The sequence below is a fragment of the Vulpes lagopus genome, chromosome 18, assembly GCF_018345385.1.
Source record: "Vulpes lagopus strain Blue_001 chromosome 18, ASM1834538v1, whole genome shotgun sequence".
NCBI lineage: Eukaryota > Metazoa > Chordata > Mammalia > Carnivora > Canidae > Vulpes > Vulpes lagopus.
The window spans coordinates 39018837-39038709 of NC_054841.1; the positions used below are offsets into that span (position 1 = coordinate 39018837).

A 19873-nucleotide genomic window follows, 5' to 3' on the forward strand; every position below is an offset into this window, starting at 1 on the left:
ATCACATGTGAACTCTGTACACAGGGCAGGAGAAGCCCAGGGACATGGAGAGGATCTTGATATTTGACTCAGGGTTTTGTTCTATTTTGTTTTCTGATGCTAACACGTTAATAGTGATACTAAAGATCTGAAGTTTGTAGTGATCATCTACATGGTATTGTAAGAGAGAAATCAAATGAGTCTTAGATCGTGAATAATTTTGCCTATACATTCATTGAGACATAGGTCAGTTTTCTGATAAGTTCAGGAAAAAGTCAGCAAATGAGTAACTGAGTAAAACTGTCATGTTTCAAACAACTGCTCTGGACCATGGAGACAGAGCCATGGGAAATTCCTATGGTTTACAAACTAAGGAACTTAAGAATAACAAAGAGAAGAAATTCCTGGAAATGACCCCTTGCCAAAGACTGGCTAAGATTGGTAGAGTTGGAAATACCACCTAATTAATACCCTGAAGCTTTCTGCTTCTATGCCCAAGAACTCAGTTGGAGCAAATTAATGACTAATAGTGGACAGGGACCAGGTATGCGCTCATCTTTACCGAGGTTCTATACCTTGAATGGCAGCTCGATTCCATAGGAGAAGTGCCATTGGATACATCTTCTCCTTTTCAAGAATTTTAGCCTTTTCTAAAAAAAGGAGACATTTCATTAGGAAGGCTTAAAATACCTATGTAGTAAAGTCATTTATGCATATGTATGATTGGGGAATTGCAGAGAATTTTAACTTATCTTACTAGATTCCAAAATGAATGCTGAATTGCTTTGAGCTACTTCATACCCCATTTCTGCAAGTAGTGCATACTGAACAAGAGAAGAATCTATATCACCATCCTTATAGGCAAAGTATGCTGTCAGGAATTTCTCAGCCCAGTGGCCTAGTTCACAGACTCCTTTATAAAGCTGTACATGGAAGAAGAAATCAAGTAGACTAGTTAGCCAATATACTTCATCTCAGGTAAACGATAAGTGATAAATGAAGTTAATCACCAGCTTCTGCTGGTTGGTCAGGCAAGGATTTTAGATCTAAAGCATGGCTTTAAAAAATTATGTAGGGTAAAGAGATAATACTTTCCATAGGCACAAAGATTACAAAGTGTATATTTTTTTGGTCTTGAGCTGAAACTTCCTGAGGATCATTTTAAATTTACGTAATAAACTCTCCTGACTTAGAGGCCATTTGGCAGGACAAGAACGAACGTATCAACTTCCTTTTTTTTTTTTAAGGATCTTTTCTGGGCACTGCTACTCTGCAAGGGTGAGTTATAAGGTCCACAGCTGATGTGGAAAGTAGAGAATGAAGGGAAGACAGTGCCTGAGGGTGTAGATGACATAACACGAGGGTGGTGTGCAGAGCAATGTGGGGACAGATGTCAACATAGCTGAATAGCCCTTATGTAACCAAAAGAGGTTAGCCATACATAATTCATGAGGAAGTTGGCAAAGGAGCAAATCTAAAGATAGATTATTAGCTGGCAGCCTTTGAAATGAGTTTCAGAGGGGCCAGATTGCAATATGGAGATATTTATATTGGTGCAGCGAAAGTGTTTAATAAATCAATGAAGGTCATTAAAGTCCTAAAAGCTTCTTTTTGAAAAGTACATCACTGGCTTGGGCTGAAAGAACTCACTTTCTCAGCTGTCATCCAAATCATCAAAAACCTAAAGACCTTCTTTTCTGGGAAGAAGTGGGCTACATTTTCTGGGATAAACCGAGCCATTCATTTCCCAAGTCACAACTCCCAACCCTACTTAGAAGGGCCAAAACTGCCCTGGTCATTTGACTGAAGGTGGAGGCAGAGCTCCTTAATGAACTTCTGAAGTGAGCTCTGAACCTGATGAAAGCCAGATGCACGAGAGGAGGGATCATTCCCTTATTCCCTTTCCCAGCCTGAATTATGGTACAGCTTTTTTGCCATGGCAAATGTCAGTGTTCACACTCTCAACGGGGAGAGGTGATATCTATAAAATCAAAGACACTAACAACTAACTTAAGGACAGTATCACCTCCTCTCTGTGATAAGTGAATAATTCTTTAAAAACCTCCTGTTACTTACCTCCACAGCAGTTCTGCATGATCTTAACACTCCTGTTCCTGTCGCGTACATCTCGGCCAGATAATAAATGGCAAGGGGCTGCCCACTCTGAGATGCCAAGTAAAAATATTTGAAGGCAAGTTTATAATCCTTCCATACTCCAGAGCCAGCTGAAAATTAAAATTATTTTGAGCCACCCCTTGTTCATTTTATTTTTTACGTTATACTCTATGGGTATAATGGTCACAGTGATGCCTATTTTATTTTTAAAATTCTTTTTATTTTTAAAGATTTTATTTATTTATACATGAGAGACACACACAGAGAGAGGCACAGGCATAGGCAGAGGGAGAAGCAGGCTTCCTGCAGTGAGCCCGATGGGGGACTCGATGGGGGACTCCAGGATTACCTCCCAGCCGAAGGCAGATGTTCAACCACTGAGCCACCCAGGTGTCCCACCTACTATTTTATTTTATTTTATTTTATTTTATTTTATTTTATTTTATTTTATTTTATTTTATTTTAATTTTTATTTATTTATGATAGTCACAGAGAGACAGAGGGAGAGAGGCAGAGACACAGGCAGAGGGAGAAGCAGGCTCCATGCACCGGGAGCCCGACGTGGGATTCGATCCCGGGTCTCCAGGATCGCGCCCTGGGCCAAAGGCAAGCGCCAAACCGCTGCGCCACCCAGGGATCCCCTCACCTACTATTTTAAATAGGATGAGAAAAGCCAACCAGAAGTCAAGCTGTTATATAGATCCACTATTTAGAGGGGAAAAAAAGTGAAGTTTGATTGTAAGTAAGAACATGGAAATTTATGTTCTTGACCCATTCAGAAACCTGAAGAAGACAGACTCTATAGTCTCATGAAAGTATCGCCTCAATACGGCATACTTAAGGTTAATGAAAAGGCGACCAAGAGGTGGTCTCTGAGGACCAGGGACAACACCAGGATGTGGCTCACCATCCTTGTCCTTCCACAGTGGGAGACCAGTGGAGCTCCTCCCAGCCATAATTACAGAGTTTGGAACAGGCAAATCCTAGCTCCAGGAGGCCCCACTCAAGATTCGACTCATGGTTGGAGCAAGGAGAGGCATTTGGGGCTAGGGTGGAAAATCAGCACGCTCGCAGCAGCTGGGATTCTTTTCCTGGCTCTCTTGTTACTCCTTTGTGAGCTGGGCAACTTTAGGTCCTTCATTTATAAAAAGAGAGGCTTTCAGTAGACGGTCCTTAAATTGTCTTCCAGCTCTCAACATTTCATTGCCTTTAGAAGCAGTGCTGCTAAGAACAAAGGCTCTGGAGGCAAATCTTTTGGGTTTGAATGTCAGCTCCACTAACTGTGTGATCTTGGGCAAGCTGATGGATTTCAATATGGCTCAGTTAGCTCATCTATAAACTGTAGGATACTCCCTAGACATATTGAGAGGTCTAAATGAGTAATTACGCAAAAAGACTTAGTAAACATTAGCCATTACTATTACCCTTATTCTAGAAGCTTGAGGAATCTGATAGATCCTGGGCCTGGGACTTGTAATGAACTAGAAGAACAAGGCCATCTTTGGCAACCACCCAAGACAGTACAAAATAGGCTGTCCCCCTGGGCTACTGTGAAAAATGCCAGCTGATGATGCAATCTGCTGCTGCCCTAGCTCTACCTCTGAAAGGAAGGACATAGTGGGGACTCAGATATGTTCAGATCTCTTGGTATTCATCTTGGGCACTCCCCCTCTCTCAATCCCCACAGAGTATGACAAACTTTCATGGCTTTCTGAGACCTATCTTTGCTCTCAGACGGCAACTTTGTACCTCCTAGTGCATACCAAAATTCTTATGTTGTCTTTTCTCTCTTGTCTCTCACTCACTGCGGATTTACATCTACACCATTCTTTCCTCCATCTCCCCAGTCTCTGAGAATGAGAAATCCCTGCTCTTTAAAAAGACTAAGGAGGCCTCCACCTACCTGGGTGCAATCAGATCCTAATGCCACCCAACCTTTTCCACAACCTTTTCATCAACTATCTCATCACTCCCAAGACACATTAACCATCTCCATTGGCTAGCTCTTTTTTTGCCAAATATTATACCCAGGTCTCTATCATCTTGAAAAGAACTCCCTATTGGTTCTTGGTCCTTGGTCTGTCTCTTCATGCCACTGTTCCATTTCCTTTCTTCCATTTAAAGGCACACAATTTCCAACAATAGAATTTATAAGAATTTACTCGTCTACTTTCTCACCTTCTAGTCATACCTCAATCCATTGTATCTGGCTTCTACCCCAACCAGTCTAATGACCACATAAACTTCTCTATATTGACAAGTCCCATGGATTCTCACCCCTTTCTTATTTTTTTTGTTTGTTTTTTGTTTTAAAGTTTTATTTATTTGACCGAGAGCACAAGCAGGGGGAAAGGCAGAGGTAGAACGAGAAGCAGGCCCCCCACTGAGCAGGGAGCCAGATGCAGGGCTCAATTTCAGGACCCTGGGATCATGACCTGAGCCAGGGGCAGCTGCTTAGTAACCAAATGAACCATCAGATGTCCCTGTTTCGTTTTTGTTTTGAAGAAGCAAGCTTCACATTGCACTTATTGTTCCTTGACAGTTCTATCCTGTGGCTTCCTTCAGATCACTTTTCCCACCTATTCCTCTGACCATGCCTTTTCAGTCTTTTCGTGACTACTCTTTCTCTGCCCATCTTTTCAATACAGCACTGAGAACTACCAGATTTCTGACCATGGTCCACCATTCCTCTCATGCTCTCTCTCTTTTCTTTTTGCAGTCTCAACTACTTTTGACTAACTCCTGTATGTTGATGCCTCTCAAACCTTTCTTTCAAGTCTGAACTTTCTTGTGAGTTTCATACCTGCTTTTGGGTATGCCCATTGGATATCACAAGGCACCTCAAACTCGACCTTTTCAAATGTGACCTTCCTGACTGTACCTCTTTGCCTCCTCCCTCAACTGGAGTTCTTTCCTTAAGTCTTCAAATTCCTCCTCAAATTGCTGCCTCAATATTCTATCTAAACAATCACTCCAACAATTTAACTTTTGTTAAGAAAGGAGTAGACTTAATAATGCATTTGTCATTCTTGGTACAATAGCTATATTTGTAGCACTTACAGTAGTACATGAAGCCTAACTGAAATTGTGCGTTGGGCCATCCTTTCTCTGCAGCTTTCTGAAAGTATTTAAGTGCCTCAGCATAATTCTGCAAGATAATTACACTCTATTACTCAAAGGTGTATGTATAACTCCATGGTAACAATTGCCTTCCACTTAAAAAAGAAAAGAGTATAGATAATGCCTTATGTGACTTAGGCTAATTAAAATAGTATCAGAAGTATTATACATTTTATTTCACTATTATATTAGATTCTATTAGGAAATAATTCTCTCATTTTCACTGTAAATTATGTCTTTTCTTACACTGACAGTAGGTTTTGTTAGATAATGGGGGAAGATCACTTAAAAGGTTACACTAAGAGGTTAAGAGGTTACACTTAAGAGGTTACACTAAGAAGATAAATTTATCAGAGAAAATCCTCAGGGGTTATATGATTTCTAAGGTTACTTAGCATCTATCATTCTAAGATATAATTAGGGTTGTTATTCTTGTCACAAATTTATTCTATGTCTCTTTAGCAAATATTCCACTGGATTAATTTATTTTCTATAATCAAGTATAATAGTCTGGCAAACCAGGTATTAGAGACTAATTCCTTTAAATTAGTCAACGATCATGAATTTTACCCTATAAATTGCTAGAAATATGTTGAAAAGATAATGAAATTATTTAACTTACCACAGGAACTCCTTTCCCATAAAAATAAAGAAGACCGAGCCCATGAAGACCAATTGCATTGCCCTGGAACAGTTTTAAAAGTACAAAAAAAAAAAAAAAAAAGTACAAATAAAGTCCCAAAAGAATTCATGATAAGGAAAATTATGATAAAATCATTCTATATATTTAAAATGCACCCAATAGGGGATTAATCAAGGCAGGTTAATCAGGCACAGTTGGTAAATTATTCTGTTTCTATCTAGTTTTCCCTTTCATACATTCATAACCCCTTTGACTAGAAAAGAGGGAAAGAAAAGTCAAATCTTTTCTCCATTCTTTCATTCAGCATTTATTTATTTAGTGCTTGCTTTGGGTGTAACTCCTTAATAGGTGTTGGACTGAGGTAGGAGGTGAAAGTTCAAAGATGAATGAACAATGATCTCTGCCTCAGGCTAGGTATCACTTCTTAATATAGCCACATCAAATGTGGTAAGTAGAATTAGATCAGAAATGTTGTGGACACCTAGAAGAGGAACACTCAACTGCCTGGATCAGGCTAGGGACTGAGGGGATTGAGTTGTCAAAGGATGACCTTTGAGCTTGGTCTTGAAGGATGTGTAGAATTTTCCAGAAGGGATAAGTCTATCCAGACATGGCTTACCTGCTTTGGTCAAAGGAGGTCGACATTAGTAGCCAAAAAGCATTTTAGAGATTCTGCAAATGTCAATCTAGCCTTTATGGATGGTAAAGCATTGTTGGAATATGTTTCTTTACTCAAATTTGACTGCTTATAACATCATCAGTGTCTTCTTTTCCACTTGATGCTAAATTAATTACCATTTATTTTTCTGATTAGTATTCTAAAGAGTCTAGGGAAGGGAGTTTTTAGCACATTTTGGAATTTAGCACATGTTCAAATTTACTGATATTTAGCATATCAATCGTGGATAAAGAGTGAACCTTAAAAGTGACTTCCCCAACCAGAAACCTCACTTTTATTTTTGTCTCCCATCATGCATTTCACCCTTTAGTGACTAAGTAAGGAGGTACATTTGGCTACTTAACTGTCATTCAGCAGACCTGTAGGTTTGTTTTACAGGTTTATAGTATTTCCTCAGGAACTCAAGTTTTGATAGAAAACTCTCCAGATTTCTTAGTACTACTTAAATGTAGTTATTGTGAATGCAGCCGGAGTACCCCTCAGTGATGCAAGAATAGCACATAACTAAAGGAGGCATAGTTGGAAAATAATTTCAAAACTCCAAAGTTTGAGCTTGTGCATATCAAAGAACCAGTTATTTTAAGAACTGTATTTAAAACAGATTGTATACAACTGCTCTCTTCTTCCTGATTGTACCCTGATTTTATCTACCTGTGGTCCTAGGACTCTTGGGATGGTCTGCTCTGGGGGTAGTAAGGCCCGGTGTGATGGATGTACTAAAGTCTGGTGAGTCTGTCTTCTAACTATCCTCACTCAGACATTGAGAAAAAGGGAAGGGTAAGAAAATGAAAAGAGAAAGAGTAAGGGAGAAAAGAGGGTAAAGTTTCTAGCTTTTGACTCACCAACTATTTAAGGACCAGAGGATTTATTCATAACGTTCACATCAGGCGTAGCCAGCTCGGATTTACCTTCAGGGGACATTCAGGTAATGTAAGAAGTACATTAACCCTGGTAATTAGAGTAAAAGAGACTGACAAATGAGCAAGTTCCTGCCCCATCTAAAGGCAGAAGCAGCACCTCCACTCCTCTCTGTTCCAGGCAAGTTATCACATGGAATGGTCAGCTCTTCCCATTTTCCAAGAAAAGCTGGATGTCTAGACTTTTATATGACATTTTCTAATTTTTATTACTGCAGTATAGTTGACACAGGATGTTACATTAGTTTCAGGTATATAGGATAGTGATTTGACAACTCTCTATACATTATGCTATGTTCACCACAAGTATAGCTATCATCTGTCACCATGTGAAATTTCCTAATTTTTGAAACACTTTCTGCGCCAAACAAAACATAGATATAGGCAATCTCTCCACATATAACTTCCATGTTAGGGCTTAGTGCTCTTGCTTAGGTTAATTGACATGGACCTAGAGAGCAGATGGTCATTTATTTATCACATATTAATGAACCCTTACTATGTACTAAGGCCACTTATCCACCTCTAGTTGAGGAGACATGGTCTTCAGACAGTAGGAGAGAAGGCACAATGTAGAAGCAGTACAGTTGCAGCATTACAGAGGGTGAATGTAAGGCAAGTGCATAAGAGGGGAAAATGATATGAACCAAGGTGGGTAGAGGTTGCTTTGTGGAAGGAGAGAGGATTGACCTCTCCTCTGGAGATGACTAGGATTCAGAATGAGGGGTTGGGGGAAGGTAGGCAAAATGACAAAAGTGTAGAGATAAAGATGGGCCTGATATGTTCAGAGGTGTGAAAGAGAAAACCAGAATATGGTCCAATATGGACCCAACAGGATAACTGCTCATGTTTCTGAGTAAATAAGATAAAAGAAGTCAAAAAGGCTGTAGATTTGCATACTGGTACTGATCTAACTTAAAAACACATTTTAAAAGATATGTGTATATACTTATATCTATATGTATATGTATGTATATATATATATATATATGTTTGTTTTAAGTAGTAAAAGAAGAGAATGGATATGCAGAGTGGAAGACAGAAACTCTTTACTTTGGTAGTGACCCCAAGTGAAAAATCTAATAAACAATCCAGGTGGTGATAAAGGGATATATGGTCATGTCCACCTGATGCCATTCAGAATAATTACCCTAAATATAATTTCAGATTTTCTCTGTAAAGGAAGGTTGCTTAGGTTTAGAACACAAGTAGCTCAGATCCCTGCTGGTTACACACCCCGAATAGTTTGGGAGCTGGGTTAATTTACACACCCAACTTTTGGCATTATTCCTTTGGGCTGACAAATCAGCGTTACTTGCCAGACCTTACTCTATTACATTACCCCACCTCTTTTTCAATCTGCTTTCCCTTGTCATTCCTAACCTAATGGTACTCCAGATAACTATCCTGCTGAGCAAAAATTTCATATAAATTACAAGGGAGAGGAGCGGAGTACCAGCCTTCTCAGTAATTTACACCACAATAGCAGCAGCTCGGAGGTGCTAGTCATTTATAAATAGGCTCCTAAAGCAGCGTGTGGGCTTTTAAAAACTGAGAGCAGTTGAAAATATTCCCCAATTTGAGCAAATCTTTACTCTCAGTGTTGCAGTATACGGGTTGTAAGACAACACGTGCTTCCTACTGTGCAGGGTTAGAAAGTTTACCAGAACCATTCCCCAACATTAGGCTGATGGGTGTTGCAGTGAGGATGTTCTTAATGTACTAATGGGATTCAGAGAGGTCTACTGAGTTTCATCAGACAGAGCCCAGGAGTCAAGGTAAAAATTTTAATGGCAGGAGAGATATTATTCCATTTTTATATTCCCTCACAGATCCAATCAATTCTGCCTTGAATATGCTTTGAAGTTCACACCACCTAACTGGCCCCAGACTGCAAAAGATAATAGCCTAATAGCCAACACACTGTCTACTGTAAGCCAGGCACTGCTTTAAGTACTTTGGAATACGAGGCACATAAATATTAACACATTAAATCCTGGCAACAACTACCTATATTCCCATTTTACAGGTGGGGATATTGCGGCACAGACAGGTTAAGTGTGTCACGGGGTCACACAGGCAGAATGCTGCAGGGCTGATGTTTAAACCATGGATTCTGCCTACAGAGCCATGCTCTCAATCATCTTGTCCTAGTCCCCTGGCTGATGATCTTCCTCCTGGGCCAGGGGAGTTTCTGGCCTTTGGGTGAGATTGAACTGGGAAAAACTGAGCATTGCTTATTTGTCTTTGTCGTGAGCTTAGCACAGACATTGAATTTTCCTTTCTGCAGTCATCATGTCTTTTACTTCCTGTTTCCCAAGCCAGGAGCTAGATGGCCTCACCTACTGCATGGGGGAAGGAAAGCTGAGCTTTTGTCTGGCCTCCTGCTAGAGCAGAGTATGTCATTGCCACTTTTCATTTATCGAGAAGACAAGATATGTCTCCCTCTATCCCAACGCCATATTTTATGTCAATGATATTCCTCTTCTCCGGGACGCAAAACTCCCAGGCTCACTAGCTGGGTACGGGGCTTTGGAATCAACTCTTTGGCATCAGTCTGCGTGTAATAAAAGCCAAATGTTTTTCTGTGCTTACAGAAATGGGCTGAAGACGTACCTTATTGGCTGCCATGGAAAAGTATTTGAAGGCAGTAGCATTATTTTGTGGTGCTGCAGCATTCCCCTCTAAATACATCTGCAAAAACAAACAAAAAGGGAATGTAAAAAACTAGGTATTTGCAGGTGATTAAAATATGTTTTAGAACTACAAAGAAGTGATAATTGCACAACATTGTGAATGTAGTACATGCCACCAAATCACATGCTTTAAAATGGTTAATTTTATGGTATCTGAATTTCACCTTAATTTTAATAAAAGGAAAAACCAAGGAAATAATCTACTTACATACATTCTGGAGTAACCTTGCCTGAGGGCAAAGAAATGGACTCTGTCTCTGTTTTCTCACGTTGCCTTTCATCTAAAGTCGCATTTGGCACTTCAGGAAGAGGAGCATTTGTCCCCATGGTGACTAATGCAAATAGGCTACAGGGAGCACTTGGGGGAGTGAGTGGTCTTTGAAGGAGAGAAAAAAAATGTGCCTCTCTAGAGGAACAGTCCACAAAAGTTACTCAGCAGCCAAGGGTCATCCTTTGATAGGGGGGCCAAGGATGGGCTTTGGTCCCCCTTAGAGCTGGTTCTCATTCCCAGGGTGTAGGATCGAGGCACCTCATTGGGTTATACCAGTTAGATGTTCAACTAGCCCAGATCTCTTGTTACGGGCCAGAATAGGGAGTCATGGTGGAGGTAGGGGCCTCTGAACTACACTCAGTCCAGGAACCTTGGGCCAGGTACACTTTCAAGGCTGCTTTTGGTGCCCAGATAAATGCTGCTGTTGTATGGGCCTTTGTCTCAAACCATCACCTCAAGAATGCTATCCTCAGTCTGTAGTGGAATTTTGTGGTTGGCTGCTTCCATGAAAGACATCTGTCATGACATACTGGGTTCAATTAGCTGGTACCATTATTTTCTTAAGATTTTTAAGAAATGAAAAAAAAATTATCAAGATGAAGCACATACCTTTCCTATAAATGCCATGGCATTTGCACTCCCAGCCTTTGCTGCCTTTAAGAAGTAGTATAATGCTTTCTGGAGAGAAAAGAACAGTATTATTGACATTCACACATGTATCCTACAAAATAGTTTTTCAAACCAAACTTTATTTCATTTAACATGCATTCAAAAAATATCTATAAGGCACCCACACTGCTTAGGGCACTATTTCAAATGTTATTTCATCCATAAACTTGAAGAATGGGAGCCATACATGGTTCACATGGATGATTTTTAAATGTGAAGACTCATTTCTTATATGTGGAAAGGGATGATGGGCATGTGGCTTTGTGGAGGACAGATGAATCCCAGCACTGGAACTACATTATTGGAGTTCATTACTTTGAAAAAGTATGCTTCGATGTCAACGCTATGTACTTACTTTATAAGACAGTTTGTACAATTTGGTAGAATTGGATATGTAGCTTCCTAATGTTTATAAGGCAGAGTGAGTAAAACAGGACACATCTGGCTGTCTGCTGAGACCGGGTCTTTTCATGGAGGTAAACTTCAGGCCAATTCTTTCTAAATCAAAATGAAGGCGGCCAGTCAAGCCTCTGATTCTTTTTAGGTCATCACATAATTGAAATGTTCAGTCTAGAACACATAAGGGCTGACCTGGCCCTTGTTGCCCCATTCCCTAGGCTTCATCTTGACTCCCAGAAGTTCTCCTCAGAAACTACACAAAGCATTAAAAGAAATCTGCCTCAGGAATGAGAAATGAAGATGCTTTCCCCAGTGTCTTTTTAGGATACAACTCTTCTGCTCTTTAAAAAGCCTTGACTAGGTGGATGTACAAGGATCTGTTCCTTCATAAAGACAAGAGAAGATTTAAGGAAGAAATGTGAGTAGTTCTTTTACATGCACATTTGCTCCAGAGGTATTGCCATTTTATTTGGGAGCCACCTCTTGTCACTAAAGTCAGTCTGCCTTGTGAACATAACTAAATACAAATGGCACCAATGTTGAACCTCACACACTATATACCCATTCATCTATCCACCTCTTCTATTCTTCTTTTAATCTTTCAGCAACTTGAAAAGTGCCATATATATGATAATATGTTAAGTATTATAAGTGGTTCATAGATGAATAAAAAACACCATCCCTACATTTGCTCTCTACCAGTACTGCCGAGAAGAAAGGCATATAAGCAAATAGCAATGACAATATGTCATAGATGGGAAAAAAGGAACACTGGAAAGATTTAGAGAGGTATGGAATAACAGAATGGTACATATGTGTTTTACAAGCTTTGTCTTTTCTAATCTTCACAACAGCACTGTAAGGAAGGTCCTATTAATATTTGAGCCTGCACTGTGGTACTAGAGCAAAGTCAAGCAGCTGGTACTAGAGTCCCACAAGGAACCTGATTTCAATTTCCATGCACTTAGTATTCTGTCTTCATGAAAGGTGTCAAGAAAGAGGATTCAAATGACAAAGGTCTCACAAAAGATAGAGAGGATTCTCCAGGGCAACAGGGCATCATAGTCTGGAGGAATAACATGAGCAAGGAACAGAGATAGAAATGTCTAAGGTATGTCTAGGAAATAGTCATTGCTGAAGTAGAATATCCAAAAGCTAAGATTTACAAAAATATGATGGGGCCATATTATAACAGTCCCGAATACTAGGTCAAGACTTCTATTTTATTTAGTAGAAAATTGAAGCCATTGGAAATTTATGAGCGTAAGGGAATCTTGAAACAACAAATGCTGTCCAAATGTCTGGAATAACCTGTCAATTGGATAAGAGGAAATTGTAGCAATGTAGGATTTATCAATCATCTCTCAGTAAACAAATCAAATGTATGATCAAATGCATGATTTACCAATCACATTTATCAGACCCCTAATATAGAAAATGAAGGTGTTTCTTATGAATGCCTCTACTGAGCCAAGACCCAAATATACCTGTAGGTAACTCTCATGGCATGCATCCATTGATTTACATGTCTATTTAACTTTCTGTCTCCTCTAGTGTTGAAACTCCTGTACATAGCAAAGTGTCTACTGTATATCAGGGACGTAGGAAATATTTCTGGAATAAATGCATGAGTGAGTGAATGAAAGGATAAGTTTATAAATCTCTAAAACAGGGGAGCTAGATTTTAAGATTTATAGTCCCTTATAGCTCTCATACTGTGACTCTGTGAAATAATTTTCCAAGTTCAGTTGCAGAATTTGGCTCTCAAAATATTTGGCAATGGAGAATTCAGGGAAAAAGTTACTCTGAGAAACTATATTTGAATTGTTAAAAGAGAATAAGCAAATAAGAATCAGAAGAAAATAAAAATCCTGGAGTTTTCCCCATCTTTAAATATAATGATCCCATAAAGACCAGAGGAATTGAAGCTTTCTCTAATTTCCCCTTCTACACCCTTCTACTCTCATGGCTTATTCAGCATTTCAGTTCTCTTTTACTTGTCTTTAAATTAACCTGCCTTTAGTGCTATTGCTTTAATTGTATAAACATTTACTAAACACTATGTGAAAGTATCATGCAAGCTACTTTGATGAGTCTTTGCTCTCAAAGAGTTAATTATCCATCCATCTATCCATCCATCCATCCATCCATCCATCCATCCATCCATCCGCTGTGGTCTGTATATTTGCATCCCTTCAAAATTCATATGTTGAAAACCTAATACCCAAGGTGATGGTATTAGGAAGTAGGGCCTTTAGAAGGTGACTGGCACAGAGCTTTCATGGATGGGCTTAGTGCCTTTATAAACAAGGCCCCAGAGAGCTAGCTCACTCTTATTTACATAAGAGTGATACAATGAGAGGTCCATAAACTAGAAGAGGGCCCTATTCAACCATGCTGGCACCTTGATCTCAAACTTCTAGCCTCTGGAAATGTGAGAAATAGATTTTGGTTGTTTATAAGCCACCCAGACTATGGTATTTTTGTTATAGCCCCTGAAACAGACTAAAGCACCATCCATCCTTCCTTCAAATATTTACTGAGCACCTACAATTATATTTTACTGATTCTTTTTTTTTTTTAAATTTATTCATAGAGACACAGAGAGAGAGAGAGAGAGGCAGAGACACAGGCAGAGGGAGAAGCAGGCTCCATGCAGGGAGCCCGATGTGGGACTCGATCCCAGATCTCCAGGATCACGCCCCAGGCTGCAGGCAGCACTAAGCCGCTGCGCCACTGGGGCTGCCCTATTTTACTGATTCTAAGATGTGCCCCCCCTCACACTTTAATCAGGACACTTTTTACTACCAATGGCATCATGTGATTCATATTGGCAGTGTTTTCTTCTTTCTCAATAGATCATAAAATAAAGTACCTTATAATTGATGGTATCTTAGATAGAATGAATATAGTATGTCCCATACATTATGCTAAGTGAAATTTTATTATTTAAACACATATCTTCTTAAAACAATGAGCGTGATTTTTCATTGGTTCAAGAAAATCTCTAGTTTAATCAGTTTGTAGCATTTCCCCTAGAATGAAATGCCAAGAAAATGTATTATTTTTTTAAAAAATTGTGAATACTTCTTTTGTCTCAAAATCTGTAAATCATTCTTTTCAGGATTTCAGATTCTTGTCTTTTTAATGGGTGGCAAGGTAGACAAAGCAATTGCCCTTACATATCTGATATTATGCTTCTGCTAGGTTTAATTATACCATATCCACTTTAATAATATGCAGCCAAATACCCAGCTTTCCTAATTCAATTCATTCTGAGCCTGTATAAATTTAGGAATGCAAATTACATTAAAAGGTATGTGTAGAAATTCAAGATAATGTAATCAAGGATCGCATATACAATATTTTTTAGTAATTAAGAATTTGGTAGTAGGAGAGAGAGAGGTGAAAATATTGATTATAGTGACAACTCATGAGAGATATTAATTTAATCAAATAATGAGGAGGGAAAAAGAGGCAAACTAATTATTTTCTGGTATTTTAATATTTAATTTGGTGGGCAGTAAATTGGGCATTACTTACAATTATAGAGAACATTACACTAATAATTTTCTTTGATGGACTGAAGCATTAGCATACTGACTCAAGTGGTGGTTTTCAGGCTGAGGGCCTGAAATATAACATATAATGCTTATATGCATTATATGCATTATAACATATAATGCTTAGGATGCTATCATTCATTCATTTATTCATTCATTCCTTCATTCAACAAATACTGAGCCCTAATATGTACCTAGTACTATTGGAGTATAGGATACATAGTAGCAAGACAGACAAGACTTTACATTCCATTGTGGGGAGACAAATAATAAACAAGTCAAGATGAATATATGGGCTAGAGGAAAATAAACACTATGATGGGATGAATGGTGGAAGAACAGACTTGATCAAGAAAATCCTCTCTAAGGAGGTAAGACTCAGAAAGATAAGAGGCTAGCCATGGGAATAGTTGTAGTAACATTCTTTCAGAAATTAGGTTTATCCTTTTAACTTCTCTCACTACTTTGCATCTCCCATGCCACTCCAAGTTGAGCCTGGTGCGGCTAAGCTGTGGTAAACTCCAAAAATGACCACAACATTTTGCAGTTGTACCTATTTGAAGAAGTCCCTTTTTCCTGTCTGTTCCATGTTGGCTGGCCTTGTAATTTGCTTTGGCCAAAAGAACATGGTGGAAGTGATTTGTGAGTTCCAACCCTAGGCTTTAAGAGACTTTTGTGCTTGCGTTCTTTCACCATGTGAAAAGTTTAAGCCCAGTAGCCTGGAGGAAAGGAGCTCGTGGAGAGACCCAGTCATCCTAGGTGTCACAGATGAGGTCATCATAAACCAGGCAGCCCTGGTCAGTATTCTACAGATGCATGAGCAACCCTTGTCAAGATTGGTTGAGCCTGTCTAACACCAGAAGAATTACTCAGCTGAGCCCAGCCAAAACTGCTGACCACCCAAAATCAGGAATTTAATAAGTGGTTGTTGTTTTAAGCCATCTAAGTTGAGGAGTGGTTTATCATGTAGCCTAAACTAACTGATACATAAGCCAACCAGTCTTGAGGTTTGAAACCTTGACTGGAGCCCTCCATGTAGGTTGGGTTTATTAGGTTGAGAAAACCTCATGGACAAGCCTATGCTTGCCGCCAGAATGTGCCTGAACCATGCTGATGTTTCTGGAATTAAACCAGACTTTTGGATGGGAAGCATGGGGCCCAACCATACCATTTGAAAGTTTTAGCTAAAGAAACCTGACAAATCATATCATTCCTTCTTTTTGCTTTATAAATGAGGAAACTAAATTTTAGAGGTTGTATACCACCGCCCCCCCCAGGTAAAGAAGAAAAAGGTTTAATGGGAAGAGCACAGGCTTTGAATGCTGAAGCCCAGATTTCAAATTCTGATTTTTTTTTTTAAAGATTTTACTTATTTATTCATGAGAGATGCAGAAAGAGAGAGTCAGAGACACAGGCAGAGGGAGAAGCAAGCTCTATGCAGGGAGCCTGATGTGGGACTTGATCCCTGAACTCCAGGATCATGCCCTGGGCGGAAGGCAGGCTCTAAACAGCTGAGCCACCCAGGGATCCCTCAAGTTCTGATTCTTAACATTATTACCCAGCTGTGATACTTGAAACAATTTACTTTACCCTTCTAGTCTCAGCTCCTCATCTGTAAAATAGAGATAATAAAACCCCTGTTAGGGCAGCCCCGGTGGCGCAGCGGTTTGGCGCCGCCTGCAGCCCAGGGCATGATCCTGGAGACCCAAGATCGAGTGTATTTTATCACATTTTATGAAATTAACTTTGACATTTGGCCAACGTGTACTGTACCTCATATAAAACATAAGTTATACTCATAAAAACAATATAAAGTGAAATGAATAGTAACAAGAGATTACTCTTTTATATAACCACCTTAATAAAGTAGATATTTCTATTGTTTAGCCATTGGGACTATGTTGGAATAGGGTCTGTTTTCCGTGGAGACAGTGAGCACAAGGCTTCTATAAAATGACAAGGGCTGCAAAACCATCTTTTAAAAAGAATGCCAGGTACTTCCTCAGATCTGAGGGTATCTATGGCCTTGAAACCACAAATAGAATCTAGATGAGATCTTATCCCCTGGCTCTGGTATCTTATTGAGATCTTGTGTAGATCAAGTTTATTTGCTTTTTCTTCCATGATAAATTTGAGTTGTTAATTAATCTTCTAACCTCATTGAGATAAAGTAAGGTTAAGCAACATGATTGAAAGGAGCTTTGCAAATTTATAAAGATGTTTAATAATATTTCTAATTATATTGTAAATGGCTTGAGGCTGGTCCTCAGACCCCTTACCAAGAAACTCCCAGGTGGACTCTCCACAGATGGCTTTTGGGGAATGGGTGTGTCCAGTGCTGGCAGGTGAAGGTATTTACTTCACCTAACCCCAGTTACAGTGAGAAGAGGTGGGAGCATGGAAACTCTCTGGCCCCAAATGCTCTTTCAGAAGCCTCTATTCCTTAGTACTTAGAGGTAGGTAGGAATGCTTCCTTTGGTGAATTTTGTTCTTCCTCAAAAGCTAATAAGCGGATCTGACCAAGGAAGTAGCAATGGGCTCTGCCCAGAAACTTTTCCATGCCACCCTCCTTCTTTTTTCCCTCACCACTCTCCTCCCCATCCCACATGACAGTCTTGAGATTGACTTACATAGTAATCCTGATCCAGGCCTTTCCTCCCAATTAGATGCAATTGTCCAAGAGATACCTAGGAATGACAATTTTTGCAAATTATTTTAGCAATAGCATTAATTTAAATGAAAACAAGCCAATTATATCTTACCTGAAAAATAAATAAAAAGGGTGAAGAAAATGTTTAGTTGGTGATTTTATTTTAGTATACTATTTCAGTTTGATGCAATTGGTATGCCTAAAAATGAAGCAGAAAAAATCTTCCAGGCCATATCTTTTATTGGGTAGGTGACTGACGCTGGGCATCTGGCTTCCACAGTGGCAGGAAGCTGGTCTGCTGGTATATAGCAACGTCTGGAAACATAAACCTAGCAGCCTTTACTCTTGGCTATCAAAGGTCACACAAATGCTGTCCCCTCCCCATTCTCAAAGAGATAACACTTCTGAATGCTGGTAAGAGTTCATTCATACTAAATTCAACACTGCATCCAGTGTTTTTTCTATACTTAAAATCTAGGTGTTTTTCTTTTTTTTAAGTAAAATTTTTAGAAGTAAATGTAAAGGAAAAATTTGCCATTACTATGACAACTGGCTTTCACGTAGGCTATTGAAACTGCAAGTAGCAGGGAACAAGAAAAGAAGATGGGGTGTTTCTAACTTCTCAGGATGGAGCATTGTTAGCTCTTTTAGAACTCAGTAAACCAAACCCCTTGTAATTTACATGTTCTAAAAATCCAAATCTGTCTGTATACATTACTTGTATCTGAACATCTCCTCTTTCTGCCAAAAATTTGTAGTATTGGTATATGTCCCAATCCAAAATCTCACTGTTAGAACTCAGATTTTCAGGTCTCTCAGTTAGTCTCACTTTTTCCACAGGAATACCTTCACTTTTTTCCAATTTGTCAGCAACTGTGAACAGAAACAAACTGGAGAATAGCTAGAATACATAAACTTGCAAGAGATAATAGTCAATTTAGAGAAAACACTGTTAGGCCTATTAAATTCTTAGAGATCTGGTCTACTAACAGAAAAGGAGATCCACCCTTAGGAGATATAAATGTACTGATTTTTATTTATATCGTTCTGAGAAAAGTACAAGAAACCTCATTATTTTTTGCCGTCCTTACAAAAAATTGTATCAACATATATCAGACGCTACTGAAGAGCTTGGCCAAGCAGGCTCAAGAAAAGAAGACAGATGTTAGCAAGCAACTGACCCCTTCTACCACTGGCTTTTTCCAAGATTAAAACTACAAATAGGAATAATAGCTGTTCCTAAATTACTTCCTATGAATAGTCTGAAAATAAGTATAAATTGTTTGAATAAATCTAACAGAGTTTATATGTAGTAATTCCAATTTCATTAAGCATATGAAATGATCTTGTTATATGTATAGCATCTAACAGTAAGAAACAGTTATTTTCCTCTTTTCTTTCTCAGATCCTAATAATGCCAAAGATGTATATTTAGATATTATTCTGATTACAGAAATTAACCATATGAACCTTACCCTATTCACTTCTTAGAAGATTTTTATTTAAAAAATCTATCATGAGTCTGGTTCAATGATGTGCAAGATGAAATGTTATACACAACTTTGAAAATAGATTCTAGAAACATACATTAATCTCCTGCTCTATTTTTTTGTAGACAAAGGATAGAGTAATAGAATAATGATTACTTGAATTGTTCTCAAGTGCAGTGATAGAGATTGATAGTGTATGTATCTTAAGTCCATTTCTTCAGGAATTTTTAACAAGCCATCCCATATTCCAAATGTAAGAATGAGAAAAGTTGTTTAATATTTATTTATTTATTTATTTATTTATTTATTTATTTATTTAAGATTTTATTTATTTATTAATGAGGGACACAGAGAGAGAAGCAGGGATACAGGCAGAGAGAGGAGCAGGGTCCATGCAGGGAGCCCGAGGTGGGACTCAATCCTGAGACTCCAGGATCATGGCCTGGGCCAAAGGCAGGCACTCAACTGCTGAGCCACCCAGGTGTCCCCTGTTTAATATTTATTGATGCTACATTCAAATTTTCAATTGAAGGATAGCACAGCACAAGAACATAGATACATATTCTAACAAAAATAAAAGATGAGCACATCCATTTAAAGCTTTTGAAAATTAACTATTAAGAAATCAGAAAACTCTACATTGTGTTAGAAGAATTGTAACAAATATTAAAAGCATGGTCAT

At 38.8% G+C, this 19873-nt stretch overlaps 1 protein-coding gene across 3 annotated transcripts in view; it reads right to left on the bottom strand.

The window, feature by feature from the left end:
* The window catches only part of SEL1L2 (SEL1L2 adaptor subunit of ERAD E3 ligase), a 61956-nt gene that overhangs the window by 11773 nt on the left and 30310 nt on the right, over positions 1 to 19873 (bottom strand). The window contains exons 6-14 of one of the 3 annotated variants that reach the window (XM_041733140.1): positions 18420 to 18574; positions 17682 to 17738; positions 11030 to 11098; positions 10070 to 10147; positions 5837 to 5899; positions 5155 to 5242; positions 2056 to 2204; positions 737 to 902; positions 555 to 629 (exon numbers count right to left, since the gene is read on the bottom strand). In XM_041733140.1, the coding sequence (XP_041589074.1) occupies positions 555 to 629; positions 737 to 902; positions 2056 to 2204; positions 5155 to 5242; positions 5837 to 5899; positions 10070 to 10147; positions 11030 to 11098; positions 17682 to 17738; positions 18420 to 18574 (900 nt within the window). The remainder of the gene's footprint in view (positions 1 to 554; positions 630 to 736; positions 903 to 2055; positions 2205 to 5154; positions 5243 to 5836; positions 5900 to 10069; positions 10148 to 11029; positions 11099 to 17681; positions 17739 to 18419; positions 18575 to 19873) is intronic. The other 2 variants (XM_041733142.1, XM_041733141.1) reach the window with 2 other exon arrangements.